Source organism: Pseudophryne corroboree, chromosome 6 (genome assembly GCF_028390025.1).
Source record: "Pseudophryne corroboree isolate aPseCor3 chromosome 6, aPseCor3.hap2, whole genome shotgun sequence".
Lineage (NCBI taxonomy): Eukaryota > Metazoa > Chordata > Amphibia > Anura > Myobatrachidae > Pseudophryne > Pseudophryne corroboree.
In genome coordinates, this window is record NC_086449.1 from 333,903,930 (window position 1) to 333,920,118 (window position 16,189).

At 47.1% G+C, this 16,189-nt stretch overlaps 1 protein-coding gene across 5 annotated transcripts in view; it reads right to left on the minus strand.

The window, feature by feature from the left end:
- Positions 1-3,447: 3,447 nt before the first annotated feature.
- SIN3A (SIN3 transcription regulator family member A) overlaps positions 3,448-16,189 on the minus strand; it is a 268,533-nt gene continuing 255,791 nt past the window's right edge. For 4 of the 5 annotated variants that reach the window (XM_063926402.1, XM_063926403.1, XM_063926401.1 and 1 more), the window contains one exon: positions 3,448-3,980. In XM_063926402.1, coding sequence (XP_063782472.1) covers positions 3,750-3,980 — 231 coding nt within the window. In that variant the 3' untranslated portion in view covers positions 3,448-3,749. The remainder of the gene's footprint in view (positions 3,981-16,189) is intronic. The other variant, XM_063926405.1, reaches the window with a different exon arrangement.

The following is a 16,189-nucleotide window of genomic DNA, read 5'->3' on the forward strand; positions in this document are numbered from 1 at the left end:
TTCTTTCTGCCTCACACACAAAAAGGAGGGGGGGGGGGGGGGGGGAACAAAACACCATAATGAAAGCTTCATTGTCTTCTGACAAAAATAAATAAATAACTAACTAAGGGTGTGTACACACGGTGAGATATTTTCTTTTGATTTTGACTAGTCAAAATCGCAAGAAAAGTTAGTGCAGATCGCAAGGTGAAAGTCACCTTGCGATCCTGATTCGATCCCAATGTGCGGTCCAGCCAGGTCGGCATCGCAAGAAAAGATAAACTGTGCAGGCAAGTCAATCCTTGCTAGATCGGTGTACTATCTAGTTCATCTCACATGTCAACGACATCTCCCATAAGCCAAAATCGTAAGCACACATAGTCCATATCTCAAGAAAAGTTAGTCAAAATCTGGGCTCCGGGGAGTTCAGGGGAAATCGCAAAGTGAATATCGGGCATAGCAAGGATCTCACCATGTGTACACAACCTAACTAACCCTAGTGAGTGTCCATGTAATAGGGCATATATATTGTAAGCTACACTCTGGCAGGAACTCATGTGGATGACTGAAATATTCTCTGTAAAGTGCTGCATAACGTGTGTGCCATATTAATAACTTAATAGAGTCTCAGAGATATTTGCATGGTTGACAAACATTTTCATGCAATCTAGAACATAGTGAATTTTTAACTCTTATATAAAAGTGTTATGTCAACATGGTTGCACTGGCGACAGGGTCTCAATGTTAACACTGACATGTGGACATATTCATCATTATGCAGGTCAATGGTGAGAATGTCAACAATACTATCTAAAGCTAGCCATACACCTAAAGATTTGTCGTCTGATCTAGCTGGTTGGAATGAAAATCTGGTAATGTATAGGAGCAAATGACAATTGACAATTTGCCACCAAACACTGGAAAACAGATAAAAATGGTCAATAAGACAAATTGGTTAAATCTATTTGATTTAACCAATTTGTCTGAATGACCGTTTCTGCCAGTTTTACAGCATTTAGGAACAAATGGTCAATTGTCATTTGCTCCCATGTCACCAAATTTTTGTTCCAACCAGCCAGATCTAACAAGAACTCTTTAGGTAAATGGCCAGCTTAACCCGAATGCTATGTTCATATTGTACACATGCATAATTTCAACTTTCACACCTATTCAACATTTACAGAGTCAACATTCTGAAGGTCAGTAGTATGACTGCATACCCAATATAGAATGGGGTTTTTCATTTGACTATGGATTTTGGAAAAGGTGTTATCTGCCCTTTGTGCATCACACAGCACTACTCTATTCCTTAATCAGAAGAATGCTGCAACACTGGTTTCTAAAGGCCAGTACTGACGGGGGAGATGTGTGCTGAGCGATCTTAACACAGACCGCTCAGCACAGCGCGATATGTGCTGAATGAGGGAGGAAGGGGGGGGGGGGGGGGGGGGGGGGGACGCTCACTTCACACAGCGCTGAAGTGAGCGACCCACTAGATTGAGGTTCAATCTAGCACCGGCGATAGCGATGCGCGGGGCCGCTATCGCTGGGGGGCATACACACGACAGATCCGTGCTTAAAATCTAAGCAATCTAGTCAGATTGCTTTGATTTTAAGCACAGATGTCTCCATGTGTACCCCCCTTAAGTTATTTACAATCCTGAGCATCAGGCTTTTCTTTATCAATGTTCATTCAGAAAATGTATAATCTGTTCTGTCCGGCAAAACTTCTTTTGTATGAATTAGCCCTTCCTAGGAGTACTATAGTAATCGATAGCAGAGTGTCCATACTTGGATGTGAATGAAAGACCTATTCCAGCATTTCTCAAACTGCCCCGTGGCACCTTGGTATGCCATAGCGCACTTACAGGCGTGCCGTAGCCTGATGATTTAGTCCGGTCCCAACTCCCACATTGATTGGGACCGGACAGCAAGTTAATCGGGCCGCTCGCTGCTTTAAACAGATGTATCAGCATTTACACAAAGGGCACTAAACTTCAGCTCCGCCCCTTCCATTCTCCTCCTCTTTGTGCTACTTTCTTCTGTGCCTCGGCGGGCAGGGCCAAGGCAGTGCAGCTACCTAGGGCCCCGCAGCTAGCGACTTCGTAATAAGTTAGTGGCTCATTAGTATGCACTGTGGTGGTTCGAGAGCAGTGTGAGGATGGACATCTGTGTATGTAGGGCTGGGATCTACTGTTCTAGGGGGAGATCTGTGTGTGTTGTGGGGTAAGTCTTTGTACCTGGGGGAGATGTGTGAGCGGGGGGGAGGTTGGTAGGTCTGTGCTAAGTGGAGATTAGTGTGTGTGTGGGGCGGTTGGTCTGTGCTGTGTATGTGGGATGGGGGGGGGGAGGTCCGTGCTAGGAGGAGATCTGTGTGTGTGTGTGTGTGTGTGTGTGTGTGTGTGTGTGTGTGTGTGTGTGTGTGTGTGTGTGGGGGGGGGGTAGGTCTGTGCTAGTGGGGATTAGTTTGTGGTGGGTAGGTCTGTGCTGGGGTTATCTGTGTAAGGGGGTAGGTCTTCTGTACTAGGGGGTGATATGTGTTGGGTGGTAAATCTCCTGGGCAAGGGGGAGATAGGTGTGAGGGGGAGATCTTTTGTGCTTATGGGAGAGCAGTGTTAGAAGAGGATCAACCCATAAGACTATTACAGGGACTGTACCCCTTGGACTAGGGGTGCCGTGAAAATATTCGGACACAGTAAGGGTGTCATGAAACTAAAAAGTTTGAGAACCACTGACCTATTCTGAATGTACCCACTTTCATTACATGTGCAATACATGTGTAATTGCAAGTGTACACAAGTTTTCCCTTGAACATAATGTTCCAAAATCCTATACATACAATCTACAAGATGTGGATAAATACTGGAGAGACACAGAGCTATGAACACCCTTCCAAAAGACAAAACAAATAATATGTACACACATTCTATGTATATACATACCTCAAAACAAGACAGATGGCAGAAACTGAGGTAATATAATAGTGATCATATAATACGCGTTCAGCAACTGGGCATGGTACAAACCAGTTAGGAAACAAAAGCACCTGAAATATTATTGCATTATCTTTCATCAGAAACTTTGTCATACCAAACCTTTTCTTTATTTACAGTGTTTAAAAAAAAAAAAAAAAAATGAAAGAAAAAAAAAAAAAAATGAAAGAAAAAAAAAAAAAAAAAAAAAGGAGGGGGGAGTGGTATTAAGGATAATCGAAGATAAAATATAACACTCACACTGACAGATACAGCAATGACAGGCTGGGGTGAGTGTTTAGACATATATAATGTAGTTCTATATATAAACCACTCTCAATAGACTCCCTTTGGTAGAAACAGTAATAAAGGTGGTTGTGGTTTCCAGATGCTCCCCTACCCCCCCCCCCCCCCATATTACTATGTTACAAAGATAGGTAACAGAAGGTTAAACTAAGACGGCGCTCGCTATAAAATAAGAGATGGGGACAGTAGATGTATGGGAGGACCTTTGTTAATGTTATTTACACACTTGTATTTACACACCATGGGTGAAGGAAGGTCTGCTAAGACTAACTGGTGGGCAGGTTGGCAGGAGGAGATTTCAGTAACACTAAACCAATATTTCTGTCAGGTGGGGCTTGCAGCAACTCCTCTGGCAGCAGAAGAGATTAATAAACCTCTAAGTGAGGGTTAGGCCCAGTCAGTACTCTGTAAATGATCCTGCTGGTTTAGACAAAAGATCAAGAGCTTCAAAACAAGTCAGATCAGCACGGAAGGGCTGGATGTCTTCCATCTTTATGGGGTTTTAAAGGAAGGTCCATATTTTACTCGATACTTGTAGATATCCACAAAGTGTAGGGTCTCAGGGTCCCGGGTGGTGGCACAGGGTACCATTCCATCCACTCCCTCTCCCATTAGCCACTTTCTTGTATCCGTTGCCATCTCCCGGCTCACATGCTCCAGATTCCACTTGCTCAGCCACGATTGGAAGCGCTGGTGTAATCGTTTACTGACCCGCTCATGGGACTAGAAGAAAAAACAAAAACGTGAATTATTAGGTTTCAGGTAAACAAAATAAACCAGCTGATACTGTTATTTTTACCACTGCATTCATTTTCAAACCACACCCATCCTATGTGCACTCTTTGCCACATCACCTACACTGCAGTTTTATGCTGGGTACGCACTAGACAATATTTTTAAAGATGTGGCTGATTCAGACAGATCAAAACAACACATCGTTAAAATTGTCCTGTGTGCACACAATATGGGGTAAATTTACTAAAGCTTCTAAAAAAGAAAAGTCGTGATGTTGCCCATAGCAACCATATTGTCTATCATTTTCTACGATACAATGGAGAAAACAGGATTTTAATACCTACCGGTAAATCCTTTTCTCTATCGTCCTAAGTGGATGCTGGGGTTCCTGAAAGGACCATGGGGAATAGCGGCTCCGCAGGAGACAGGGCACAAAAAAGTAAAGCTTTACTAGGTCAGGTGGTGTGCACTGGCTCCTCCCCCTATGACCCTCCTCCAGACTCCAGTTAGATTTTGTGCCCGAACGAGAAGGGTGCAATCTAGGTGGCTCTCCTAAAGAGCTGCTTAGAGAAAGTTTAGTTTAGGTTTTTTTTCTTTACAGTGAGTCCTGCTGGCAACAGGATCACTGCAACGTGGGACTTAGGGGGAAAGTAGTAAACTCACCTGCATGCAGAGTGGATTTGCTGCTTGGCTACTGGACACCATTAGCTCCAGAGGGATCGAACACAGGCCCAGCCGTGGAGTCCGGTCCCGGAGCCGCGCCGCCGACCCCCTTGCAGATGCTGAAGCGTGAAGAGGTCCGGAAACCGGCGGCTGAAGACTCCTCAGTCTTCATAAGGTAGCGCACAGCACTGCAGCTGTGCGCCATTTTCCTCTCAGCACACTTCACTGGGCAGTCACTGAGGGTGCAGAGCGCTGGGGGGGGGCGCTCTGAGAGGCAAATATAAACCTTATACAAGGCTAAAAATACCTCACATATAGCCCATAGGGGCTATATGGAGATATTTAACCCCTGCCTGACTGGAAAAATAGCGGGAGAAGAACCCGCCGAAAAAGGGGCGGGGCCTATCTCCTCAGCACACGGCGCCATTTTCTGTCACAGCTCCGCTGGTCAGAACGGCTCCCAGGTCTCTCCCCTGCACTGCACTACAGAAACAGGGTAAAACAGAGAGGGGGGGCACATTAATGGCTATATATATATATATATTAAAGCAGCTATAAGGGAGCACTTAATATAAGGATATCCCTTGTATATATAGCGCTTTGTGGTGTGTGCTGGCAGACTCTCCCTCTGTCTCCCCAAAAGGGCTAGTGGGTCCTGTCTTCATTAGAGCATTCCCTGTGAGTTTGCGGTGTGTGTCGGTACGTGGTGTCGACATGTATGAGGACGATATTGGTGTGGAGGCGGAGCAATTGCCAAATATGCAGATGTCACCCCCCAGGGGGTCGACACCAGAATGGATGCCCTTATTTGTGGAATTACGTGATGGTTTATCTTCCCTTAAACAGTCAGTTGAGGACATGAGGCGGCCGGACAATCAATTAATGCCTGTCCAGGCGCCTCAAACACCGTCAGGGGCTGTAAAACGCCCTTTGCCTCAGTCGGTCGACACAGACCCAGACACGGGCACTGATTCCAGTGACGACGGTAGAAATTCAAACGTATTTTCCAGTAGGGCCACACGTTATATGATTTTGGCAATGAAGGAGACGTTACATTTAGCTGATACTACAGATACCGTAAAACAGGGTATTATGTATGGTGTGAAAAAACTACAAACAGTTTTTCCTGAATCAGAAGAATTAAATGACGTGTGTGATGAAGCGTGGGTTGCTCCTGATAAAAAGTTGATAATTTCAAAAAAAGTTATTGGCATTATACCCTTTCCCGCCAGAGGTTAGGGCGCGCTGGGAAACACCCCCTAAGGTGGACAAGGCGCTCACACGCTTATCCAAACAAGTGGCGTTACCCTCTCCTGAGACGGCCGCACTTAAGGATCCATCAGATAGAAAGATGGAAGTTATTCAAAAGAATATATACACACATGCAGGTGTTATACTACGACCAGCTATAGCAACTGCCTGGATGTGCAGTGCTGGAGTAGTTTGGTCAGAATCCCTGATTGAAAATATTGATACCCTAGATAGGGACAATGTTTTACTGTCGTTAGAACAAATAAAGGATGCATTTATCTATATGCGTGATGCACAGAGGGATATTTGCACACTGGCATCTCGGGTGAGTGCTATGTCCATTTCAGCCAGAAGAGCCTTATGGACACGACAGTGGACAGGCGATGCGGATTCAAAACGTCACATGGAGGTTTTGCCGTATAAAGGGGAGGAGTTATTTGGAGTTGGTCTATCAGACTTGGTGGCCACGGCTACTGCCGGGAAATCCACTTTTTTACCTCAAGTCACTCCCCAACAGAGAAAGGCACCGACCTTTCAACCGCAGCCTTTTCGCTCCTACAAAAATAAGAGAGCAAAGGGCTTGTCGTACCTGCCACGAGGCAGAGGAAGAGGGAAGAGACACCAACAGGCAGCTCCTTCCCAGGAACAGAAGCCCTCCCCGGCTCCTGCAAAAACCTCAGCATGACGCTGGGGCCTCTCAAGCGGACTCGGGGACAGTGGGGGGCCGTCTCAAAAATTACAGCGCGCAGTGGGCTCACTCGCAGGTAGACCCCTGGATCCTGCAGATAATATCTCAGGGGTACAGGTTGGAATTAGAGACGGATCCTCCTCATCGTTTCCTGAAGTCTGCCTTACCAACCGTCTCTTCCGAAAGGGAGAGGGTGTTGGAAGCCATTCACAAGCTGTACGCTCAGCAGGTGATAGTCAAAGTACCCCTATTACAACAAGGAAAGGGGTATTATTCCACTCTATTTGTGGTACCGAAGCCGGATGGCTCGGTAAGGCCTATTCTAAATCTGAAGTCCTTGAACCTCTACATAAAAAAGTTCAAGTTCAAGATGGAGTCACTCAGAGCAGTGATAGCGAACCTGGAAGAAGGGGACTTTATGGTATCCTTGGACATCAAGGATGCGTATCTACACGTTCCGATTTACCCCGCACACCAGGGGTACCTCAGGTTCATTGTTCAAAACTGTCACTATCAGTTTCAGACGCTGCCGTTCGGATTGTCCACGGCGCCTCGGGTCTTTACCAAGGTAATGGCCGAGATGATGATTCTTCTTCGAAGAAAAGGCGTATTAGTTATCCCATACTTGGACGATCTCCTAATAAGGGCAAGGTCCAGAGAACAGCTGGAGACAGCTTTAGCACTATCTCAAGAGGTGCTAAGACAACACGGGTGGATTCTGAATATTCCAAAATCCCATTTAATCCCGACAACTCGTCTGCTGTTCCTAGGAATGATTCTGGACACGGTTCAGAAAAAGGTTTTCCTTCCAGAGGAAAAAGCCAAGGAGTTATCCGATCTGGTCAGGAACCTCCTAAAACCAGGAAAAGTGTCAGTACATCAATGCACAAGAGTCCTGGGAAAAATGGTGGCTTCTTACGAAGCAATTCCATTCGGCAGATTCCATGCAAGAATATTCCAAAGGGATCTGTTGGACAAATGGTCAGGGTCGCATCTGCAGATGCACCTGCGAATAACCCTGTCACCAAAGACAAGGGTGTCACTTCTGTGGTGGTTGCAGAAGGCTCACCTATTAGAAGGCCGCAGATTCGGCATTCAGGATTGGATCCTGGTGACCACGGACGCCAGCCTGAGAGGCTGGGGAGCAGTCACACAAGGAAGAAACTTCCAGGGAGTATGGACGAGTCTGGAAAAGTCTCTTCACATAAACATTCTGGAACTAAGAGCAATCTACAATGCTCTAAGCCAGGCGGAACTTCTCCTGCAAGGAAAGCCGGTGTTGATTCAGTCGGACAACATCACGGCGGTCGCCCATGTAAACAGGCAGGGCGGCACAAGAAGCAGGAGTGCAATGGCAGAAGCTGCCAAGATTCTTCGCTGGGCGGAGAATCACGTGATAGCACTGTCAGCAGTGTTCATCCCGGGCGTGGACAACTGGGAAGCAGACTTCCTCAGCAGACACGATCTTCATCCGGGAGAGTGGGGTCTACATCCAGAAGTCTTCAACATGTTAATAGACCGTTGGGAAAGACCAATTGTAGACATGATGGCGTCTCGCCTCAACAAGAAACTGGACAAATATTGCGCCAGGTCAAGAGATCCACAGGCAATAGCTGTGGACGCACTGGTAACTCCTTGGGTGTACCAGTCAGTGTATGTGTTTCCTCCTCTGCCGCTCATACCAAAGGTATTGAAGATCATACGGCAAAGAAGAGTAAGAACAATACTAGTGGTTCCGGATTGGCCGAGAAGGACTTGGTATCCGGAACTTCAAGAGATGCTCACGGACGAACCGTGGCCTCTACCTCTGAGAAGGGACCTGCTACAGCAGGGTCCCTGTCTTTTTCAAGACTTACCGCGGCTGCGTTTGACGGCATGGCGGTTGAACGCCAGATCCTAAAAGGGAAAGGCATTCCAGAAGAAGTCATTCCTACCTTGATTAAGGCACGGAAGGAAGTCACCGTGAAACATTATCACCGCATTTGGCGAAAATATGTAGCGTGGTGCGAGGATCGGAGGGTTCCGACGGAGGAATTCCAACTGGGTCGTTTCCTACATTTCCTGCAATCAGGATTATCTATGGGTCTCAAATTGGGATCCATTAAGGTTCAAATTTCGGCCCTGTCAATATTCTTCCAAAAAGAATTGGCCTCTGTCCCTGAGGTCCAGACTTTTGTCAAGGGAGTACTGCATATACAGCCTCCTGTGGTGCCTCCGGTGGCACCGTGGGATCTAAATGTAGTTTTAGATTTCCTCAAATCCCATTGGTTTGAACCATTGAAAAAGGTGGATTTGAAATATCTCACATTGAAAGTGACTATGTTACTAGCCCTGGCCTCTGCCAGGAGAGTATCTGAATTGGCGGCTTTATCTTATAAAAGTCCTTATCTAATCTTCCATTCGGATAGGGCAGAACTGCGGACTCGTCCGCATTTTCTCCCTAAAGTGGTATCAGCATTTCATCTGAACCAACCTATTGTGGTGCCTGCGGCCACTAGCGACTTGGAGGACTCCAAGTTGTTGGACGTTGTCAGAGCCTTAAAAATATACATTGCAAGGACGGCTGGAGTCAGAAAATCTGACTCGCTGTTTATATTGTATGCACCCAACAAGTTGGGCGCACCTGCTTCTAAGCAGTCGATTGCTCGTTGGATTTGTAACACAATTCAACTTGCACATTCTGTGGCAGGCCTGCCACAGCCTAAAACTGTAAAAGCCCACTCCACAAGGAAGGTGGGCTCATCTTGGGCGGCTGCCCGAGGGGTCTCGGCATTACAACTCTGCCGAGCAGCTACGTGGTCGGGGGAGAACACGTTTGTAAAATTTTACAAATTTGATACCCTGGCAAAGGAGGACCTGGAGTTCTCTCATTCGGTGCTGCAGAGTCATCCGCACTCTCCCGCCCGTTTGGGAGCTTTGGTATAATCCCCATGGTCCTTTCAGGAACCCCAGCATCCACTTAGGACGATAGAGAAAATAAGAATTTACTTACCGATAATTCTATTTCTCGGAGTCCGTAGTGGATGCTGGGCGCCCATCCCAAGTGCGGATTATCTGCAATACTTGTACATAGTTATTGTTAACTAATTCGGGTTATTGTTAAGGAGCCATCTTTAAGAGGCCCTTTCTGTTGTCATACTGTTAACTGGGTTTAGATCACAAGTTGTACGGTGTGATTGGTGTGGCTGGTATGAGTCTTACCCGGGATTCAAAATGCCTCCCTTATTGTGTATGCTCGTCCGGGCACAGTACCTAGCTGGAGTCTGGAGGAGGGTCATAGGGGGAGGAGCCAGTGCACACCACCTGACCTAGTAAAGCTTTACTTTTTTGTGCCCTGTCTCCTGCGGAGCCGCTATTCCCCATGGTCCTTTCAGGAACCCCAGCATCCACTACGGACTCCGAGAAATAGAATTATCGGTAAGTAAATTCTTATTTTCTCCTAGTCCGTAGAGGATGCTGGGGTCCACTTCAGTACCATGGGGGTATAGACGGTTCCGCAGGAGCCATGGGCACTTTAAGACTTTTCCAGAGTGTGAACTGGCTCCTCCCTCTATGCCCCTCCTCCAGACCTCAGTATAGGAACTGTGCCCAAGGAGACGGACATTTCGAGAAAAGGATTTACTTTTAATTCAACGGTGAGATTCATACCAGCTCACACTTCAACCATGCCGCACAACATGGCATTCAACAGAACACATGCTCATGGGCATGAACTATTGCAGCAACATGCTGAAAATAATTTGAACACAACACTTGTGTACTATAACAAAATAACAACTGCAGGCAAATTTACGCACTGGGTTGGGTGCCCAGCATCCTCAACGGACTAGGAGAAAAGGATTTACCGGTAGGTATTAAAATCCTGTTTTCTCATAGATTCTAGAGGATGCTGGGGACCACTTCAGTACCATGGGGTTATACCAAAGCTCCAGTACGGGCGGGAGAGTGCGGATGACCCTGCTGCACCAATTGACCAAACTGTAGGTCCTCATCAGCCAAGGTGTCAAACTTGTAAAACTTAGCAAACGTGTTTGTCCCTGACCAAGTAGCTGCTCGGCAAAGTTGTAAAGCCGAGACCCCCCGGGCCCAGGATGAGCCCACCTTTCTAGTAGAATGGGCTTTTACCGAAGTCGGTACCGGCAATCCTGCCGTGGAATGAGCGTGCTGAATGGTCCCTCTGATCCAGCGCGCAATAGTCTGCTTAGAAGCAGGACACCCAATCTTGTTGGGCGCATACAGGACAAACAGAGCCTCTGTTTTCCGTATCCGAGCTGTTCTTGCAACATAAATTCTCAAAGCTCTGACCACATCCAGAGACTTTGAAGCCTCGAAGGTGTCAGTAGCCACTGGCACCACAATAGGTTGGTTTATATGGAAACATGAAACCACCTTTGGAAGAAAATTCTGTCGAGTTCTCAACTCAGCCTTATCTTCATGGAAGACCAAGTAAGGGCTCTTGTGAGACAAGGCCCCTAACTCGGACACCCGCCTTGCGGATGCCAAGGCCCCTAACTCGGACACCCGCCTTGCGGATGCCAAGGCCAACAGCATGACCACTTTCCAAGTGAGAAACTTCAACTCTATCTCCTGGAGAGGTTCAAACCAATCCAATTGAAGGAACTGAAACACCACATTAAGGTCCCATGGTGCCACCGGAGGCACAAATGGAGGTTGAATGTGCAAAACCCCTTTCACGAACGTCTGAACTTCTGGAAGGGATGCCAATTGTTTCTGAAAGAAAACGGACAAGGCCGAAATCTGGACCTTGATTGAACCCAATCGTAGGCCAGCATCCAGACCTGCTTGGAGAAAATGGAGAAAACGTCCTAACTGAAACTCTTCCGTTGGAGCCTTCTTGGATTCACAACAAGAGACATATTTTCTCCAAATACGGTGGTAATGTCTAGACGTTACTCCTTTCCTGGCCTGAATAAGAGTGGGGATGACGTCTTTGGGAATACCCTTCCGGGCTAGGATCCGGTGCTCAACAGCCATGCCGTCAAACGTAGCCGTGGTAAGTCTTGATACACGCACGGCCCCTGCTGCAGCAGGTCCTCGCGAAGAGGAAGAGGCCGAGGATCTTCTATGAGCAACTCCTAAAGATCTGGATACCAAGCCCTCCTTGGCCAGTCTGGGACAATGAGGATCGCTCGAACCCTTGTTCTTCTTATGATCTTGAGAACTTTTGGTATGAGCGGAAGTGGAGGGAAGACATACACTGACGGAAACACCCACTGGGTCACTAGAGCATCCACTGCTATTGCCTGAAGGTCTCTCGACCTGGAACAATATCTGTGAAGCTTCTTGTTGAGACGAGATGCCATCATGTCTACTTGAGGAACTCCCCAAAGACTAGTCACCTCTGCGAAGACTTCTTGGTGGAGGCCCCATTCTCCTGGATGAAGATCGTGTCTGCTGAGGAAGTCTGCTTCCCAGTTGTCCACTCCCGGAATGAAAATTGCAGACAGAGCTGTTGCATTTCTTTCTGCCCAGAGGAGGATCTTTGTGACCTTTGCCATTGCCGCTCTGCTTTTCGTTCCCCCCTGACTGTTTATGTACACTACTGCTGTTACATTGTCCGACTGGATCTGTACGGGTTGATCTTGAAGAAGATGCACCGCTTGTAGAAGGCCGCTGTAAATGGCTCTCAACTCCAGAACATTTATGTGAAGACAAGTTTCCTGACTTGACCATCTTCCTTGGAAGCTTTCCCCTTGAGTGACTGCTCCCAAGCCTCGGAGACTAGCGTCCGTGGTTACTAGGACCCAGTCCTGAATCCCGAACTTGCGTCCATCTAGGAGGTGAGAACTGTGTAGCCACCACAGGAGCGAAATTCTGGCTTTCGATGACACGATTATCCTTTGATGCATGTAGATGGGATCCGGACCACTTGTCCAACAGGTCCCACTGGAATACTCTGGCATGGAATCGGCCAAACTGTATGGCCTCGTAGGCCGCTACCATCTTCCCCAACAACAGAATGCATGGATGAATCAACACTCTTGTTGGTTTCAGAATTTGTTTGACCATTCTCTGGATTTCCAGAGCCTTTTCTACTGGAAGAAATACCCGCTGAACTTCTGTGTCCAGTATCATCCCCAGAAAGGACAATCTTGTCGTCGATTCTAACTGTGACTTTGGAAAATTTATGATCCAACCGTGTCGTTGAAGTACTATCAGGGAGAGAGCAATGTTCTGCACCAGCCTTTCCCTGGACCTTGCTTTTATCAGGAGATCGTCCAGATAAGGAATTATATTGACTCCTTGCTGTCGAAGGAGGACCATCATCTCCGCCATCACCTTGGTGAATACCCTCGGTGCCGTGGAGATTCCGAATGGCAACGCCTGAAATTGGTAATGACAATCCTGTGCTGCGAATCTCAGATAAGCTTGATGTGGAGGATAAATGGGAACATGTAAGTAGGCATCTTTTATGTCTACTGACACCATGAAGTCCCCTTACTTCAGACTGGAAATCACTGCCCTCAGGGATTCCATCTTGAACTTGAACCTTTGCAGGTAGAGATTCAGGGTTGTCAGGTTTATAATCGGTCTGACCGAGCCGTCCGGCTTCGGAACAACGAAGAGGCTTGAATAAAACCCTTCTCCTTGTTGTGACAAGGGAACCAGGACAATGACTTGATCCTGACACAATCTTTGTATTGCTGCGGTTACCAGTTCTCTGTCTGGGATAGAAGCTGTCTGGGGGAATGTCTTGAAACTCCTGTTTGTACCCGTGGGACACTATTTGTAAGATCCACGGGTCCAGGCCAGATTGAATCCAGGACTGACTGAAGAGTTTCAGACGTGCTCCCACCTGAGCGGACTCCTGCAAGGGAGCCCCAGCGTCATGCTGAAGATTTGGCAGAAGCAGAGGTTGACCTCTGCTCCTGCGATCCTGGAGACGTTGTGGACTTTTTTCCTTTTCCCCTTCCTTTACCCGCAAAGAAAGGGGAACCTTTACCCTTTTTGTATTTATTGGGCCGAAAGGACTGCATCTGAGAGTGATGTGTCTTTTTTGCCGGTGCAGGAGCGTTAGGCAAGAATGTCGACTTACCTGCGGTAGTCGCAGAAACTAAGGCATCTAGCCCATCTCCAAATAAGGCCTCACCTTTATACGGGAGAGCCTCCATATTCATTTTGGAGTCTGTGTCAGCATTCCATTGGCGAATCCACAACGCCCTTTGTGCTGAGATTGCCATGGTAGCGGCTCTTGATCCCAAGAGCCCAATATCTTTCATGGCTTCTAGCATGTACGCAGCAGTGTCCTTGATATGACCTAAATTTAGGAGAATCTCGTCTCTATCTATTGTGTCAATGTCTGATGACAAGTTTTCTGACCACTTTTCAATAGCACTACTCACCCACGCACAGACAATGGTAGGTCTGAGTAGTGTCCCATTGGCCACATAAATAGATTTCAACGTAGTCTCCAACTTGCGGTCTGCCGGCTCCTTAAGTGAAGCCGTCCCAGGCGCAGGGAGAATCACCTTCTTGTTAAACGTGACAGGGCACTGTCCAAAACGGGGGGGGGGGGGAGGGGGGGACTCCCACCTTTTCCTGTCCTCTGCAGGGAAAGGATAAGCTACCTGAATTCTTTTGGGAATCTGGGATTTCTTTTCGGGATTTGCCCAGACACCCTCAAAGAGAGTGTTCAGCACATGAGAAGGAGGAAAAGTTACATTAATCTTCCTTTTTTTTAATAAAAGTAAGCCTTCTCCTGTGGTAAAGGAGGGGCTCTGTAACTTCTAACACCTCCTTTATAGCAATCATCATGTATTGTATGTTTTTTGCTAACTTTGGATCTATTCCCCTGGAATCACTAGTGTCGACACAGGAGTCAGAGTCCGTGTCGGTATCAGTTTGTGCTACTTGTGCAAATGACCTTTTATGTGACCCAGAGGGGTCCCCCATGGATGAAAAAGCAGAACTCTGAAAAATCACATCTTCGACAGATTTCTCCAACTTTCTGCATGAGACTCGAACTTATCCAATCTCTTACTGATATGATTCACACTATCACGTAATTCTTTCACTCATTCAGGCTCATGGTGTGCCGGCAGCGCCACCACATTACAACTCTGTGTCCCTAAAATGGCTCCCTCAGGGGAAGAGCTCCCTGCCTCAGACATGTCACACACGTGCACAATCACACCACAGACACTCCGGGCTTATAGGGGACAGACCCACAGTAAAATCTGTCAGAAGGACACAGAAGGTACTTGCCAGTTCACAACTCAGCGCCAATGTAAAAAAATTGCTGTGTATCTACAGAGACCTTTAGCGCTTTTATATGTCAATTTAAGCACCACTTTTCACTCTGCCCCCCTTAATATACACCCTGATCCTTTATTCAGACGTGGAGGAGGGCCAGAGTGTCTTCCCCTGCAGCTTGCCTGGAGAAAATGGCGCTGAGCAGCGCTGGCTGACTGAGGAGGAAGCCCCACCCCCTGCAATGGCGCGCTTCCCATCAGAAAACATGAGGTAATATTTATACTGGCGGGGGTGTAGGATCGAGCCATGAAACTCTTTAGGAAGTTGGTTCCTACTTCTGCCCCCTAAGTCCCACGAAGCAGGGAGACTGTTGCCAGCAGTCTCCCTGAAAATAAAAAACCTAACAAAGTCTTTTAGTGAAACTCAGTAGAGCTCCGCTAGAGTGCGACCAGTCTGACTGGGCACATTTTCTAAACTGAGGTCTGGAGGAGGGGCATAGAGGGAGGAGCCAGTTCACACTCTGGAAAAGTCTTAAAGTGCCCATGGCTCCTGCAGAACCGTCTATACCCCATGGTACTGGTGGACCCCAGCATTCTCTAGGACGTATGAGAAATGATGGATGGAATCTGATTGGTTGCTATGGGCAAAATCACTACTTTTCCATTCTAGAAGCTGTAGTAACTATATCCCTATGTCGCTGACAGTGCTCGCTCCCACGCATCATCAGCGACATCCCCCTTTGGACCTGCACGCAGATCTGACGGGCAGCATTGCCTGCTTGTGTCCCCTATTCGCGTAGCAATGTCAGGATGCATTTTCGGCAAACAAACAAAAAAAAAACAAAATAAAAGACGCTTGATGCTAACGGAGTTGCATGGGACCTGCCTTCTCACTCATGCCATGCATCTCCCGCTGTGTGGCATATTGAGGCAAGATGTATGAGGACACATCTGTACATACAAGTCAAACATTTTCATGCTACTCGTATCCATGGATACATTTAACATACTGGAATATATACGAGTTGTACCTCTGGAGGTATGCAGCTTTATTTATTTGTTTACCAATTACAGTATTTGAACAATTAAAATGCAGGCAATAAGCATTACTCTAAAAAAAATAAAAAAAAATACAAAAATAAAATTCTTTGTCCACCTTCACTTCACGAAGGACATGTGCAGTGGCCAAGTTAGAAAGTGGAACATGTCCATTTCTCAGACATCAGGAATAATGCTAGGAAGCTCAGGCTCCATGGTGCAGAGTATACACAGACCCAGGGCCGTCTTTTCGTATGGGCTCAATGGGCACTTGCCCTAGGGCCCCAGGAGTATAAGGGCCCTAGGCTGATAGCTGAGGGTCCCCTCTTTCCAGGGGTACCAGA